The sequence below is a fragment of the Ahaetulla prasina genome, chromosome 3, assembly GCF_028640845.1.
Source record: "Ahaetulla prasina isolate Xishuangbanna chromosome 3, ASM2864084v1, whole genome shotgun sequence".
Classification (NCBI taxonomy): domain Eukaryota; kingdom Metazoa; phylum Chordata; class Lepidosauria; order Squamata; family Colubridae; genus Ahaetulla; species Ahaetulla prasina.
The window spans coordinates 158,333,171-158,351,182 of NC_080541.1; the positions used below are offsets into that span (position 1 = coordinate 158,333,171).

At 34.7% G+C, this 18,012-nt stretch overlaps 1 protein-coding gene across 1 annotated transcript in view; it reads left to right on the forward strand.

Annotated features, from left to right (window-relative positions):
* Positions 1 to 18,012, forward strand: part of LRRIQ3 (leucine rich repeats and IQ motif containing 3) — a 49,467-nt gene that overhangs the window by 17,999 nt on the left and 13,456 nt on the right. The window contains exons 6-7 of the mRNA XM_058176431.1: positions 8,812 to 8,965; positions 12,894 to 13,014. Coding sequence (XP_058032414.1) covers positions 8,812 to 8,965; positions 12,894 to 13,014 — 275 coding nt within the window. The remainder of the gene's footprint in view (positions 1 to 8,811; positions 8,966 to 12,893; positions 13,015 to 18,012) is intronic.

Below are 18,012 nucleotides of genomic sequence, written 5' to 3' on the forward strand. Positions count from 1 at the left end.
AACTTTGAACGAGGAACTTCCTAATTAAAATATTATCACTGCCACAAATCTGTTAACAATATAATCCTGTATGTGCTTTCTCAGAAGGAAATTCAACTGGGTGCAGTAATATTGATTCCCAGGTAGGTACAATTACTTAAGATAGGAGCCTAAGTGATTAAGGCAAGACATATTTGGGTAGGCATGCTAAACCTTCCAATTGGTTCAAATACTGTCTCCTTCACCTGAGTTGTGTGGCTAGCAGAGTATCTATCCATGGTTTGTTTATAATTAAGCACACTTGAAACTAGAACATCTTAAGTTATATCTAGAGTTCCATATAGAAGATATCCATATGTAACACTTCTGATTAATTTTAGCTAGATGTAGTGTAAATGAATTAAGAGATAAAGTATTCAGAATCAACTAATATAAATTTTAGCAATAGTAATAGCACTTAGACTGATGTACCGCCCAATAGTGCTTCTCTGAATATTTGCAAATGGTATATTGCTCCCAATAATCTGGGTCCTCATTTTACTGAGATGGAAAGATGGAAAGTTGAGTCAATCTTGAGCCAAGTCAGGATTGAATTCCAGGTGGGCAGAGTTAGCCTTCAATACTGCATTCTAACTACTATGTCACCAGGGCTTCTATCATTTTATCATGAAATAGAACAGTTAAGCAGATAAAAATATAATTTAATATATTCATGTTAACCTTAATTTAAGAATCTCCTATAGTGCTCAAATTTATACCATCCTGAATATTTTCCCCTAAACGTTAACCTAATCTTAAACATTTTAGACAGTTACTTTCAAGAAGGATAAATGCTAAACTTTTGTACAAGTCACTCCATTTTTTTAAAAAGAGGATGATTTGAAAATCACATTAAAGATATTGGGAAAGAAATGGGCCACACACATAAACAATGCTTTCTTAGAACTTCTAGCATTAAATTTCAACAATAATTATTGCATTATGAGAAAATAGAAAGCCGTACTAGTTTTGGTCACAACAAATAGGTCTCCAACTATGTTAGTCTATAAAAAAATGCACTCTGTAACACTCAACTGCGTATATTTCTCTAAGCAGCAATTAATGCTTGGTATTAACATATTTGTTTATTCCAATGTTTGTGTATCCTGCCTTTATTTATTTTTACATAACTCAAGGCAGGAAACATACCCAACCGACTTTTCTCCTCCTCTTTTCCCTCTCAACAACAACCCTATGTTGGGTTGAAAGAGAGCAACTGGCCCAAGGTTACCCAGCTGAATTTTTTGCAATCTGGATTAATACAATCTCTTTGCATCAATCAGAATTGATTAATGGAAGACAATTTTGCAAAGTACACAGTGAGAAATTTAATAAATGCAGTCATATAAATTATATTCAGCAAAAAATCGTCAACCAGATTTCTAGCAGGCAGTATTGGCATTCCATTCTTGAGATTTTTTTTTGTCAAATGTTATCTTAAAACATGAGCAAATGAATTCTTTAAAATTTCATTGTCCAATAAATATATATGAAATAAAGGACCTGGCTCTATTTTATATTAAATATATCAAATATATCATTATTAAGTTAGGTTGTAACTTTACATTTCTGATTTTTTTCTACAGTCTGGCAGAAGATTGAAGGGACTTGTTTTCAAATATATAGAAACATTAGCTAATGTCTACTCCCCTCTGCCTCACATTTCTATTCTCCTTCTTCTCCTTGGAAAGAATAGAATAGAATAGAATAGAATAGAATAGAATAGAATAGAATAGAATAGAATAGAATAGATTCTTTATCAGCCAAGTGTGACTGGACACACAAGGAATTTGTGTTCGGTGCATAAGCTCTAAATATACATAAAAAGCTATAAGTGTCAAATCATGAATAAATCATAAATTACGGTATGTTGGCTAGCATAGCCTTTCTTGACATAGTCACAAAAATCCTCATGCTAGTAAAAACAGCAACAGAATATGCTTGCAGAAATTTCCATAAGCACTTCAAAGAATATCCGGGGCGGATACGTTATTTTGAATGGCACCAGCCATTCAACTAGCTTTGACTGATTTTAGGATTGCTGTGTAAAGTTTTCTAAGTGATTAAAAGCAGGTGCAGTAGACAGAACTAATCATCTGTAAAGGACAGAAAAGATCGCAGAAAGAGCCAATGGAGAGAAAAAGGCCTTTGCTGCAGTTTTGTATGCATTAACTCCGCTTTCTGAATTAAGCATTTTCAATAGAGTCTTCTTCTTATGCATTTTTTTGGGGGGTTGTGATAAATGTGTGCTTGGTTTTAAATCTGTAAATCTGATTGAAAATGAATGAAAATTTTATAAAATTAAGAATTTTAAGATTTTTTTTCCCAATTTTTCTAAAGCCTATTTAGTATATCCATTATAATAGTGCTATCAGATATGGGCTGCAATAATCCTGATGACCACTAGAGGGAAGAAAATAGTTTTATTAGGTGCTTATTTGCTGACTTCTAATGGTCATCTAGACTGATTCAATACGAGCTGGCTGTCCTACCTAGATCATCCGATTTTTCTCGGTGGAAATCTGAAATTTGTTTTTGACATTTCCACCCTTTATGGATTAATAAAACTGTTAAAATGCTTCTTGGATGAACATTTAAGACACTTCATCTCATTGGTCACATGACCACACAAACCCCATTATAGTTGTGAATTATCCAGCCACTACATCAAAGGAGTTTATGCCGTATGAAATATAGAATCTAGTTTCTACAAGCACAATTCTCTGAGGATATGATCGCAGAAAAGGAGCAAAATACTAACATTGTTGATTTGATTGCAATTTTATAATATACAAGTTTGATTTTCATTATTATTTGTGCCGGGCGTTGTTTCCTGTAAATAGACCTTTTAATTTCTTATTGCATATTAAAAGTAGTATGTTACCAAAAAGCAGGAATGGGTATAAAGACACTATGCAATATGGAGCTGCATGCATAGTAGTTTATTTTAAGTGTGACAAGGTGAAGATAATGACTTAGCTGAAGTGTTATTATCGATATTAAAGTTGCCTGGGTCTTTTCAATGTGATCTCTGAAAGAAAGTATATTCTCCAAGATACTTTGAATTTATGTACTGGGTGAACTATACCCCACAGCAGACGATGGTAAATTCATGCTTAGCATCATAATTTATAAGATGAAAAGCACTGACTTGTGCCTTTGTATTATTTGTATACAGATGGTGCTCTGTGAAGCATTCAGAAACCAAGCAAACCACATCTGTCAAAATACTCTCCATCAATTCCAGCATCTTATACTGAGTAAGATTAGAAAAGTTGTCAGTTTAGATCAATGAATCTCATACTGTGCTAGATTGGCTGGTCATTTGTATAGGGCTCAGTCAGCCCAACTAGCTCAGGAACTGCATATATTTTTCTTTGAGGAAATCAGGTAGACCTTCTTGGCAGTTCAAGAAAAGGAATCATTAAATCTGCCATAAGGCTGTACCACAGGGACATACTCCTGAATCCTCTCCACTTTCAAACGTACGTTGAAACTGAGAGATGCCAGGAAGAGGATAGAAAAATGCTGTAAGCGCAGCTTTGCAATAATATGTTCAGGTCTGAGGGCTGGTCTGCAGTAGAGAAAGGGAGCTTAATGAATTAGAAAGAAGAAATCACAAACTCAGCAGAGGTTGAAGCAGGTGTTACTGAAGCTCAGTGATAGTGAAACAGAGAAAAGTAGCTGCATAATGATGCTGACTCTTTGTGTAAGAATCTTCCTTTAGCTAGCATACTCAAGATGCATTACAACTACAGCCCTCTAGAATTGTTAGCCAGCTTGCAATTGTAATTGTTAAAATTGTAATCCTAACATAGCTGTGGAGTGCCAGATTAGAGAGGTTGCCTTAAAGTTCTAAGGAGTTTGTTTGTTTTTCTGAAAAGGCTTCTTGGAAAATTCAGAACAGTTAAATAGAGAGCCATGTAGTCATACTGTAACTGCTTGTCTATATTTTGTATTCCCTGAAATGAGGCTGAATGTTGACAACCATCTTGTTTGATAACACTCTGTTATTTGGCAAGGAAAATGAAATGCTTACAACAATAAACTTGTCAGGCTATTATTCTGATGAAGAGTGACAGACAGTGCATTGTTTTGGCAGAAGGTCACATTTTCTTTAAGGAACTGACAATTTACTTCTTTTTAACTAATGTCTTCAGGTTGCTCTTTCCATGAGTCCAATGTATTTTGGAGAGAGTACAGAAGATATGTAATGCAAAATGCATGTCTTTTACATGTTGGCACCATGCTGTGCGTCTACAAACAATGTTGAAAACTTGAAAGAGAAATGTAGCTCTGTCAATTCACTTTTTCCTGCAGCTCTGGCATTACAGAAACATAACAGTGATTTTACAAGCACACATATTTTAAGACTGAAATCATAATCTTAATAGTATGCTTTCACACACACAATAATGGAATGTTTATCCACTGTGCTAATTCGTTTAAAAATGTCAGATTATTATTGGCCCTTCTCTGTCTGCATAATTTCACAAGAGAACACTTAGCTGCTAAATTGTTATGACCCTTTTAGGAAACAAGGTTATTTAAGTAAATGTTTCTGTGACCATTCATGAACCTTTGGGCTGAAGCTAGATAAGTAAGATGATTATAAAGACAGTTAAAATTGATTTCCTAGCCACTGCGATATCAATCAAGGGAAGTGCTGGCATCATCCTCAAATCTGTATCAAGTTAAAAACTAAGTTGAAAAGTGTAATTCCCTTGGCCCTTCTTAAAACAACTCTGTAGAATGGATTATATTGTTATCCATATTTTGAAATTGAGAAGAGGGGGAGACTGAAATGCTGGTCTGGCAAAGGCTAGTCAATATAATCATGTACTCTATAATAACCATTGGTACAGTTGCCATTTAATGAGACCCAGGAAGTGTGCATTTTCTGAGAAAGTGCTTGGCCATTGGAACAGCATATCCGGTGAATTTCAGATGGCTCTAACCCCTCTGGCCTTCTTTAAGTTTTTAAAAACTTGATCTCCCCTCCCCTCGCCTTGGGAGTACTGGGTTAGGACATTGAATGGGTCCATCTGGAAAAAGAATTTAATTTTTTGAATACGTTATAACTTAGGCCGTTGTTTATATTTTTTAAATTCTGTTGTTATGATTCTTTTATGTTGATTATTTGCTTGGTTTTTCTTTTAATCCCTTGTTAGCGTTCAGTTGCATTTGTAAATTGGGCAGCTATACAAATTTTTAAAATAAACATAAATCAGACGCAAACGAAATTTGAATTAAAGCCTGTAATATTCAATTGGAGCTATGAGTAAATTTATAAAGTACGTTACATTCCTGTGAAAGCTGATTATTGCAAGTTGTAGTCATACTGATATTCATATTTGGTATTTCAACATATAGTTGAAATGTCTTTCTAATTATAGATCTTAGCCCATTAGGCAAATATTATTCAGTTGAACTGCCAAATACTCCAGTTCTTGAATATGCAGTGCATGTTATGGTGGTATTATTTTAATGAGGCATTATTTTAGTTCCTGGGTATTATTATTATGGGATATATAAAATATCCTTCCGTTTGAAGTAAAATGGGGCCTCTTTTAAACAAGATTCTTGTATAGTCAGATGGCTCACAAATTATGCAGCGGTTCATAAATTAGTAAGCTAAAAATAAGTCAAACAAGGGCTTTTGCTATTGGATGCCGACGATCTCAGTTGAAAATAAACCTCTCTAAAGAAGAATGATAGGACATGGTTAGTGAATGAAATGTTTAGTGAATAATCTCCTTGAGGCAACCTGGAGAAGAATAGCGCCAAGGCCCCCCCCCCATTTTCCATAGAGAACATCTGTAAGCGAAGAGGCCTCCATTGTCAGAAGCTCATCTTTTTTTCACCAAGAGGAAGGCCTTTTCCAATGTTACCACCAGGATAAAAATTGCATTCCCTTGTGGATTATGTTTGGCTTCCATTCTCTCAGTACTTTGGACATCTACAACAGGGATGATTTCTGCCAGGCTTGTTAGATGGCTTTAGTAATTATTTTACTGTCAATTGTACTTTGTGGCTTAATTTTGCATATTCTACTTTTTATTTACATTTTGTTAAATTTTTCCTGGAATGGCAAAAGGTGGGACGTAAACGTAGTACTTGAACATATGTACTTAAGCAGCTTGAAACTTTAGATCCTTTCTGAATTTGGAAAAAAAATAAAATAAAACAAAAATTGGGAACTTGAGGGCAGTTAATGCACACTTTTCCAAATATCTGTGCCTAACCGAGAATTGTATCCCCTGGAATAAGGTAATTTTACAAACTTCAGCTCTCTTTTATAATGCCTGTGGCAATCATTTGCACCAGAAACCGAGGGTTGCCTTGCTATAGGTTTCCAATAGCAATAGTACTTAGGCTTATATATCGCTTCACAGTGTTTTACAGCCCACTCTAAGCAGTTTACAGATTCAGCATATTGATCCCAACAATCTGGATCCTCATTTTACCAACCTCAGAAGGATGGAAGGCTGAGTCAACTTTGAGCCTGGTGAGATTCGAACTGCCAAACTGCTAGCCGTCAGCAGAAGTAGCTTGCAATACCAAATTCTAACCACTGCGCTGCCACCACGGCTCTTGTTCTGTCTTACCATTTTCAAATTACCATCCATTCCTTTGATGCAAACTTCCTTATCTCAGGTTGTTGTGGTTCGCCAGCAGCCTGCGGAACTGGCAACGGAGTCAGACAGTGATGAGGCTGAGGAAGAGCGTGGGCTAGTCCTGGAGGCTGGGGAAGGTCCGGATGAGGGCTCTGTGTTGGAGGCTGAGGTGGGGCCAGGGCCATCGGGGAGTGTGATGCGGACTCCAGAACCTCCAGAGCCTGACAGTAGTGAAGCAGAGGATCAGGAGGAGCCTGTTTCTAATGCACGCATGAGAAGAGCTGCCAGAAGGCAAGAGCAGCTCAAGCAAAGAAAACAACTCAGGAGTAGGGCCAAGAGATGATTGGCCCCTCCCATAAGTCTTAAAACAGACCACCAGCAGTATTTGGGCTTTGCCGGAAAACAACATTGGTAGCTTCATCTTCTTGCATTTATTTTTGTATCTGTGACTTCTGAACGTTTGCCAAGAAAGGCCTTTGGCAGTTTGCCTAATTGGACCAAGGTTGGTGATAGGGCTGAGGAATTTGTGTTGGGAGGAATTTGCTTTAATTTAATTGAACTACGCTGATAATGAAATAATTCTCAGTTGTTCGAATAAAGTTTGTTTTTACACTGACTGAGTTTCCTACTACCTACTGGGGCCTGGGTCACAACACAGGTTTTATCCCTGTTGAGATAAGTACATGGATAAGCATGTACAAATCATGATACAGAAATCACATATTAGTTTACATATTTGTGTATGTAGGTGCAGGCACAAAGATGATAACTACAGGTTATCTTTGACTTACAACTGCAATTGCTACAAAAAGACCACTTCTGGATTTTGTGCTTGGGGTGCTTGGGGTGGGGAAAAAAATGACATTTTGATTTTGGGTTTTACTGATTAGATTGATTTGTTGTTATATAATTGTTAAGTTATAGTTTATATTATTATGGAAAAGTAAAAAGTTGAGGTTTGATGTTAGTGCTTTATTCTATTGCAACAGAGAGAGTCGGAAGTCAATGCTTTTTCTTTTCTTTTCTTCCTCCCCGCCTCACTTGTCTTTCCTCTTTTCCTCCCCACTGTGTCTTAGTATTTGCTTTTGTATTTTTGCCTTTTATTCTATAATCCAATAAAATGTTTAAATTCAATTAAAAAAAGACTTATGACTACAATTGAGCTTGGAATTTTGGTTGTAAGTCATTGCAGTTGTTAAGTATGTCACTACATGACTGGACCCAGGTTTATGACATTTTTAGCAATAGTTGTTAAGCAAATGTAGTGAACATTGAGTGAATGGTTGTTAAGCAACTCCATTATATCCAATGGGTGGGTTTTTCTGCCAGAAACCGGAAGTAAATGCTGGAAACTGGCAAAAAACATTGTAAATTATAGTCATGTGATTGTGGTATGCGGCAAACACACATAAATCTTAGCTGGTGGCCAACCACCCAAAATGTGATCATGTGACTGGAGGAAGGGAGCACGGCTATTATAACTTCCAAATCAGGAAGGTTCTAAGAAACTTTTGGGAGATCCATCATAATTTTGTACAGTTGCTAAGTGACTGGACTGCCTATAAGACATTATCTTACAAAGCACACAAATGAATTGTGTATTGGTTGCCCTGAATGGTTGTTTCAGCTAATTGTAGCCAAATAGCCATTCTCCTTGGGTTGAGTCATAGTGAATAAATTTGTGGTACACACATGAATATTTATAAATGGATTAATGGAGGGCATTATGCTAATATCAGTGAAGTAGAAGTTACAGCGAAATAAGTCATATATAGAATGACAGACCTGCAGTACCATTACCTGGGAGTAAACCCTATTATCTATATCTGGACATTGAATAAGTTTGCATAGAATTACATTAAACTGATACTATGAGTTTGAAAGAGATTATATCCAACTGAGTTTTGCATGTTGCTTATTAAAATTAAGACAACTATATCACAGTACTTTTGTCAGTAGCAGCTTGATGCAGATTTTCATTTTGTGTTCTCAATAATATAAGGATAATGTTTTGACAGGTAATTTTCTGGTTGTTTGCTTTAGAAAATATATGCAACAACCAGCAAGGAAAATGCATAAAAATGAAGTACATATTATTTATATTGTTTTGAATGTACAAAATATTAATCCCATTTAAACTCCTTGAAATAAAATTATCAAACTATATTTTTAATAGTGTGAGTCCTATATCTGATGTTCTGTGGTATAACCGTTATACCAGAGGTAGAAAAAAGGCGCATGTAACTTCCGTGGACAATAAAAGCCCTATCTCTGAAACTGTTAAGCAAGAACAGCCTACAAAATATAAGAGAGGTACACCCGCAATCCAAGTAAGTATACTATTTGTACTTTGATTTAGAAACTACAGTAGTCTGCAATTTGCATATTGTACCAAAAAGGTTGGTAGATCCAGGGAAAAGCATTAAAAACTTAGCAAAGCAATGCATAGTATTGATCAGAGTTCTCTGGTAGCATAGTGTTCTTCTCTAATAAAACTTATTACTTAGAGTATGTCAGTATGGAGATAAATAGAGTCTATTCAGTCTATTCACTTTTTAATGTAAAATATCTGTGGATACACAATAGAAGGCAAATTATATAGGCTGACCAAATATTTAGTGAAATATCTCTGGATGTTCCAAAAAAGAGTGAAGACCTGGTTTTTTCCCCAGATGTTAGGCCAGGATGCTAGTGATGTCCAGTATGTGACTTTTTGTGTTGTGAATTGATCATTTAGTGCCTTGATTATTGCGTTGCAATTTTTTAAATTGCATTATATTGCTTTTCTGTATAATAATTGTTGTTATTGGTTGATGACTTAGAAATATATTCTTTTCATTAATAATTTCTGGAGTAGATTTTGGTATTGCTGAAGATATAATGAAGCTTGATTTCAGCAAGGTATTTAATGAAGTATTAAGTATTATTCTGATTAAGAAAATAGATTAATATGGATTCTATATTATGGTAATTGAGAGAATACATAGTTAGTTCAGGTTTAGAATATAACACTTGAACTAACTATGTATTCTCTTAATTACCATAATTATACTCAATTATGTTTTGTCATCAAACCTGGTGCAAGCCTTTAAGTGAAGTACCAGAAAGTTCATTCTTGGCCCATATACTTCGCAATATTTTATTAATGACTTGGATAAGTTTTTGAATGACAAAAATTGGATGGAATAGTTAATGCAGTAGAAAAGGGAACAAAATGCAAAATTATCTTGCTAGGTTAAAGAAATAGAGTAAGTGATCTGAAAATTTACCAAACAGAAATAAAAAATAAGGTAATTAAGTAACTGGAATGCAAAGATATAGAATAACAAATCACTGGTTTGTATTAAAACAGTAGCTGATTACAAAGTAAATATGTGTCAGTAGTGTGCTATCGTTACAAAAAAAGGGGAAAAAGTTGCATCAATAGAAGTATAGTTCATAGACCACAACAAAGTAATCATTATATTTTATTATGCTTTGATCAGAATTTACCTTTAATTTTGTGTGCTATCCTGGTCACCCCATATTAGACAAAATGGGTCAGGCTCAGAAAAGCATGATCAAGAAGATAAAACTAAGCCATATGTAGACAGCTTGAAGGATTTGTGAATGTTTAGAAGTTGAATAATTGCACCTAGTTTAAATCTGCTGATTTCTGGATTGCATTTTTTTTAATTAGCCAGTATAGCATCCTGGGGGAAAAAAGATTGAGAAAATAAATTGAGAAAATGTTACTTTGAACTAACAGATGTAAACATATAATGTGGAATTCTGAAAAGCATAGTTAAGCGTACTAGCATTATTTTATGTCTTAATTGATATTCTTTATTGAAATGAAATAATCCTGGCAGTCTGTTTGGATAAACTATTGGAATGAATTTCAGCACTGATGTGTCTAAATTACATTCAAATGTAAGAGCAAATATTATTAAATCAAACTAGCTGCAATCTGTGTCAGTCAGAGTGAATGGCCTGAAATAAAAAAGGCTTGTTCATTACTAGGAATTGCAATGATATATTTTAAATTGACATGCAATTACTTCAGTTGTGGTGAGCAACATCTGCTACTGCTTCCTATGATGATGGCCTATGGCTCTGCTGTGTAAGCGTCATCAAAGCCTGAATATACATTTCAGTAATATGTCTCTATAAAACTCTATTAGAAATGATATGTTCCTTTTCCTACAGCAGCTTGATGCACTTGGCTACCAGACACAGCTTCTCCTCCGTTATCTTCTGAATAACTCCTCTTGTTTTTTCTGTGACTTGGCATAAAACGAACTATCAAACAGACACATAGCATTTGGCATTATTGCACTCTTATTAATAAAACAGCCAAATTTTTAAAAACTGCCAATAAATATATGAATATTTATATTCCCTGTCTACAAGCAGATTGTCTTAAAGTTCAAGGAAAGACAGAAAAAATAAAGCGCTATGTGAAGTCTTCTGATTTACGTATCACAGTAACTGCTTTAACAAACTGACTAACAAACTCCACAAAACTACCTGTATACATTCTTAAAATTTCCCTTGAATTTTGTGATCCCCCCCCCCCAGATTTTCATTCTGTGGTATGTTCGATAAGTAAAAGCTTGCTTCTGCACATAGATCTTTCACAGTAACTACATTGTTATAATGGTTTAGCGATAGCAAATGACAAAGGATAATGCAAGAAATACAGCTAACACATGCATAACTTTGTATAAAAAGAACTCTAAGGTGGATCTTAGAGGTTTCCTTATCAGTTAAAAACTATTTTGATTTTTAAGGCTGTTTTAAAGGTGTCACATTCTCCTGTTGTCACACAACTTTGAGAGCTGACTTTGAGCTCCTACCTTGTCTTTGGAAAATTTCTAACAATGTTTTTATTTTGACAGACTGAATGGTATGAAAATACTTTTATTATTTATGTTTTAATTTCCCTTTTTTTTTTCCTTACTTTCCTAAATGTTTTAAATCAGGGGTCTCCAACTTTGGTCACTTTAAGACTTGTGGACTTCAACTCCCAGAGTTCCTCAGCCAGCAAAGCTGGCTGAGGAATTCTGGGAGTTGAAGTCCACAAGTCTTAAAGTGACCAAGGTTGGAGACCCCTGTTTTAAATAGTAAGATCTCTTGAGTGTTCCTTTTAAACAAAAAAACAATAAACACCCTAAATATCGGGTCTCATTTAGCAATTCACCTGTATTGGTCCAAACACAAAACCAATCCTCTGCTCTCTAAGAGAATACCTAAGCTCTATATGGTTTTAAGGTTTCATCCTCCCACGTTCAAGGAGATAAAGCTAATGGAGGAAATCAATTCACTATTTGCTTTAAGGCCATCCCATCCCACTTTTTTTTTTCATTGAGAATTCAGTTATTGGAAAAAAATCAAAATGTGCTAAGGGAATACCATACTTACCTGGCAAGGGAGATAATGTAAACCCATTATATCCGAGGTCTTTCCCTTTTCAATGGGCATGTAATTTAGGTTGACTCATTCCATTGGTTTCAGTGACAGGAAATTCCTTTTAAGAATAAATAACTAGAATGGGAAGAATGACAACAAAGCCCATTTCTCTTTCACTTTATTCATTCTGCCATCAAGAATGCAATTGGGCTTTGCTGATCTCAGAAACTCTTTTTTTTTTTTAATATGGCAGCTAAGAATTACCTTCTCCATTGGTTATAAGCATTTATGTTAATGAAGCTGGTTAAACAATACTCTCCCTCCATGTCTTCCACTGATAAACGACCATAAAGGCTGAAATCTGCATTTAACTATAGCTTCTACTTGTAGATATGAGTAAACAGAGCTTTTCAACTCAAGCAGCTCTGAAGTTATTTTAAAATGCCCTATGAGTAGCATGTGCTTCTGCTCAGACTAAGAGCTTTTCTTGTTTATTTGCACAGATAAAGCTAAGGTGCCCTTGTCATGTACTCGCTGCAAAGAAATGCATCTTGGTGTAACAGATGATGAGTGAAAGGGTTGTTTAGTCTAAAAGCTGGAATTTATTCAAGGAGCATAGAGGTGTGAGGTTGGAACAAGCATTCATCCATCCATGCAAACCATGATGCTGCCTAGAGAGACAAACAATTTTTCAAAAAAAAAAAAAAGGCTAAAAATGAAGAAAAAAATGGCATAATTTTACTGCACTACTACATGTGCAGTAATAAAGTTAATAAAAAATATGTGACAATACAAATGTTGCTGTTTGAACAATTCTGGCATTTCTCTCTCACAAATCTTTAATGAATGAAATGTTGATTTTAACAGATTATAGACATGAACAATCTTAAAGAATTTCGTTTAACTTTAAGAAGATTAAAATATCCTGTTATCAGACTGGAAGAAAAGAAAAAGATTAAACAGAAGGAATCAAAGTCAACAAAGAAGGGTTAGTTACCTAACTTCTATAACAAGTGCCATTTCTATAGTATATACAGACTTCTGAATATTCTTTCACTTTGATATCTGATAGTTATATTCTCTTATTAATCCAATTTTATCCATTTAAAGTTGTTGTGTTTAAGCTTTAATATTAGAATTAAATATTTTCATGGAAGCGTATGATTTAAAAAACCAGATATATCAACATAATCAGCATTTTTATGTGCAATGTGTCAGGAATGTGCCTTGGTGGCACAGTTGTTAAAATCCAATATTGCAGGCAATCTCTGCCCACAGCCTAGAGTTTGATCCTGACAGGCCTCAAGATTGACTCGGCTTTTCTCATTCAGAGGTCAGTAAAATGGGGATCAAGATTTTGGAGGCAATATTCTTATATTGTAAATTGGCCAGAAGGTGCTCTTGCTCTTGCTATGTCTTTATGAAGAATATCATAGATGCCTTTACAATGACTGACACATCTGAAACCCAAGTCAAAATCATTTATGTGGACTTTGGACAGCATCCATTATGTTGTGGTCCTCATATTACTAGTGGAAATAAGGATAAGAAAGTATGTTCCTTGGGTGTAAAACAGTTATTTACCTACAGTTTATGTAAAGTTTGAACATAGGGATAGGGATAAAATAGTTAGAGATACAATGGGTTTGAAATAAGTAAGTGGAAGGTCTTCCATTAATACAGAAAGAGCAAGTGAACCAGACAATTATGAAATGAAAAATGTGTGCTGTAAAGGCCAGGTTTATCTCGTAGACTGTTAATAAGTGAATTCAAATCTAAGGTAATATGCATAATTATAGTTCTGAGCAACTCCTGATTTATTTGTAGAAAAACAGAAACAAGAATTAGTAACCCTTTACACCTGCTCCTTATACTTTTGCCTGCTTACAGAAAATAAATGCATTGCTATGGGTAGCTCATACCTATTTTGAAAATCTGTGAAGATACTTTCCTCTTTTTGTGTGTCACACATGATAAATCCACTAACACACAAGACACTGGTAAAATAATTCATTTCGAGAAGATATGAATTATAAACTTCTCTTTGGTTCTGGTACTTAGGAGCACAGCAGAAATGTTGGCTTGAAATTTCATAGCCACTTCTTGCAGGTCCCTTGACCTAGTATGTTTTTGAATATTATAAGACAATGCATATTTTGAGTCAGTACTAATTCCTGGTGACTACATGGACAGATAACTGTAGTTTTTATGACAAGATTTTCTGAAGTGTCCTGCCAGACCAAAGTCACCCAGCTAGCTTTGCACCTATCTGAGAATTAGGACCTTTTCAAACCCAGCATCTTTAACTATTACACCCAAGTAATTCTCTTGATTTGGAAATATATTAATCTTTGTACATACATTTCCAAGTGTGTATTTATCTGGACATATTTGGAAGAAAAGGGGGAAGGAAAGAGCCCATGTCTTTCAATCTGTTACTCAGTTCTGTTAATACTGCCAATAGATTAGGAGATCTGTAAGTATGTGGCAGCTTCTTTATCTACATAAATAATTATAAGAAAAAAAATCCGATTTATTTCCAATAGGAAATCTTGCTATATGATCTATTATCTTGGACAATAGCAGAGAAAAATGTTTCACATATCTTGCATAAAAAGTTTTATATTATCCCTTACATATTTTAAATTTAACTTCTCTTTAGATGTAGATTTGATAGAACAAATGCTTCTTCTATTTGTCTATGCAAAAGCATCTTTAGGCTTCTTCTATTGTTTAGAATATCTTCTTACCGTAGGACAAACAAACAAAATGTTAAATTGCTTTTTACATAGAAGAAATGAAATGCAGTTATTTATACATTCAGTTTCTGGTTTGTTTTCGCAGCAATGATGTAAAAAAAAAAATTAGACTTGGCTTGCCACCAAATGGGACAGCTTCCCAGGTTATATTTGACACCATCTGCTGCCAGGCACCTTTTCCTTACCCATGTTGATGCCATTGCACAAAATTCCTGTTTTATTTTTATTTCATTTTTTTCCAGCATGTCTTAATTAGTTTGTAATTCGATGTGGGTTTTTTTTTGTACCAGGTCTTGCATATAGTTGTTAATTAACATTAAGGGGAAAACTTACCAGAAAGTAATTGCTGTTTTCTTTGTCTCTCCATGTTCTACTTATTTTTCTATTTATCACCTGGACCTATGTATACATTGGAAATAAAGCAAGTAGGGTATGAGAACTTGGTAAAAAATAATGAAAAAAATTTCCTCAATGCATGTATAGAATAAATAACCATTAGAGGTTATCTGAAATTTAAAATATGTTTGATGAATCGGGACAGGTTTGGGCACAATAACATCTATTGCTCTTTCACCTCTAGGCCACGACAATGGAGTGCTGACCCGTCATTCAGCTTTGAGCTCCTTTGAATAATTGCAGCATATTTTTGTAAAAAAAATAATACAAAAAAGAATACCCATCAAAGAGAGGTCAAACAAAGAGAAGCTAAACACAAAGAGCAACTACTTATAGAATAGAATAGAATAGAATTTTTATTGGCCAAATGTGATTGGACACACAAGGAATTTGTCTTGGTGCATATGCTCTCAGTGTACATTATTTTGGTACTATTGTTTGAATCTCTTCAAAATTTCGCCCCAGACTATAAAGAAGTCACTTTTCTTATTCTACATAGTAGTTATAAGTATAAATGTACTTTTGACCTCTCTCTCTAAAGTTACATAGAATCACAGAATAACAGAGTTAGAAGGTCCAACCCACTGCTGAGGCAGGAAACTCTACACCATTTCAGACAAATGGTTATCCAATCTCTTCTTAAAAACCTCCAGTGTTGGAGCATTCACGACTTCTGGAGGAAAGTCATTCCACTGATTAATTGTTCTAACTGTCACGAAATTTCTCCTTAGTTCTAGGTTGCTTCTCTCCTTGATTAGTTTTCACCCATTGTTTCTTGTTCTGCCCTCAGGTGCTTTGGAGAATAGCTTGACTCACTCTTCAGTACAACTTTGTTTAGATTCAACATAAGTGATAGCTAGACTCCCTCTTCTTTATGGCAACCCCTTAGATATTGGAACACTGTTATCATGTCACCCCTCCTTCTTTTCATTAAACTAGACCTTCCCAATTCTGCAACTGTTCTTCATATGTTTTAGCCGCCAGTCTAAATCATCATTGTTGCTCTTCTCTGTACTCTTTCTACAGTCTCAACATCTTTTTTATATTGTAGCGACCAAAACTGGATGCAGTATTCCAAGTGTGGCCTTACCAAGGCATTATAAAGTGATATTAACATTTTATGTGATCTTGAAGTGTTATACTGCTTTTCTTTTTATAATCTATCCTGTCTAATCATTACAATCTTAAATCACGAGTACATTTTTTATTTTTATGCAGTCTTTTTTGTATATAATTTTTATTAAAATATTTAAATAAGAAAATAAAAGCTATATTTTCTTTTCTATTTTTCTTTGACTTCTTTCTTTTCCTGTACTTTTTGTTTTTTCTTTGATTTTTTCCTTTTTCTTTTTTCTCTTCCTTACTTTCTATTAGTATGCATGTGTTTAATCTTCTTAAAAAGTTTTAATAAAATGATATACAAAATTTTATCCAAAAGGTCACATTCAATTTGTTCTGATTATTGCTGGTAAGAATGGAAAAAGTGCTAGGATTAGAGATAAGTAAAACAAATATTTTTCTTTAATTTGTACTTAATTTGCCAAAATTGCTAGTTGGGAAAGAGGAAATTATGTCAAGACACCACTGAACTTGGAAGTACTGTTAATCTAGTGCAGGGGTGTCAAACTCTCGGCACCACATTGTCATCACATGACGTATCACAACTTTTTTCCCTTTCACTATACTGGGTATGGGCGTGGCCAGCATGTGACGCATCTGGCCCGTGGGCTGAGAGTTTGACATCCCTGATCTAGTGGATGGTAGGAGATGAAAGCATGGAAATAGGCAAATAAACTTCAGGATTCAAGGATAAAGTTTACAATGTACATCTAGAAGAGAAATACATTCTTAAATTCTGGACAAAATTATGCAGGTAACTTGCAGTGGGTGCTTTTAAGATTAAATGTTTCATGTGTGTGTGTTTGCATGGAAGAAAGAAAGGGAAACTAAAAAGAAAAAAGATACAAAGGAGTGGCTTCCAATCTTCTTTCCAGCAATTATTAATTCAATTTAAATTTACTTTTTACTCTGCAGTTACAAGATAACTCCCTTCTTTTTATAATCTGTTCTGTCTAATCTTCAAAACCATAAAGCATAACTTCCTTTTTATTTTTTCATGCAAAAATATCTCAAGGATTTTCAGTCAGCAATAAACGTAGATGCTATCATTTCTCTGATCAAAATAGTCAATGTAGCCTTTTCAGCAAGTTCCATCTTCTTCAGCAACCATTCGTATTTTCTGGATAGTGCTGAGACTTTCCATTTTTCTGCATACAATAAATCCTGCTACAATTACCATGTACAAAAATGCAGTTCCATAATGTTTTTCCAACTGTTTCCAACAACATGAGCCGCGGTGCCACAGGGGTGAGCGCAGTACTGCAGGCTACTTCTGCTGCCTGCAATTTGGCAGTTCAAATCTCACCAGGCTCAAGGTTGACTCCACCTTCCATCCTTCCGAGGTGGGTAAAATGAGGACCCAAATTGTTGGGGGCAATATGCTGATTCTGTAAAGTGCTTAGAGAGTAAAACACTGTGAAGCGATCTATAAGTCTAAGTGCTATTGCTATTGTCCATCAATTCCAAAAGAAAAAGTTCTGGTTTCAATTGTACAGTAATCTTTAAAATCCTATGAATCAATGTAGGTATTTGAATCCAGGATTTTTATACATCTACCAAACCTGATAAAATGTCCTTTCTTGTTGTTCACATTTCCAATATAAATTTGAAGTGCCTTTATTCAAATGTTTCTCACTTTTGAGACTTAGTCATTGCAATTTCTGAATGTGTGTTGATGCTCAGGAACAAAGAAGTAATTAGCATGAAGCTTT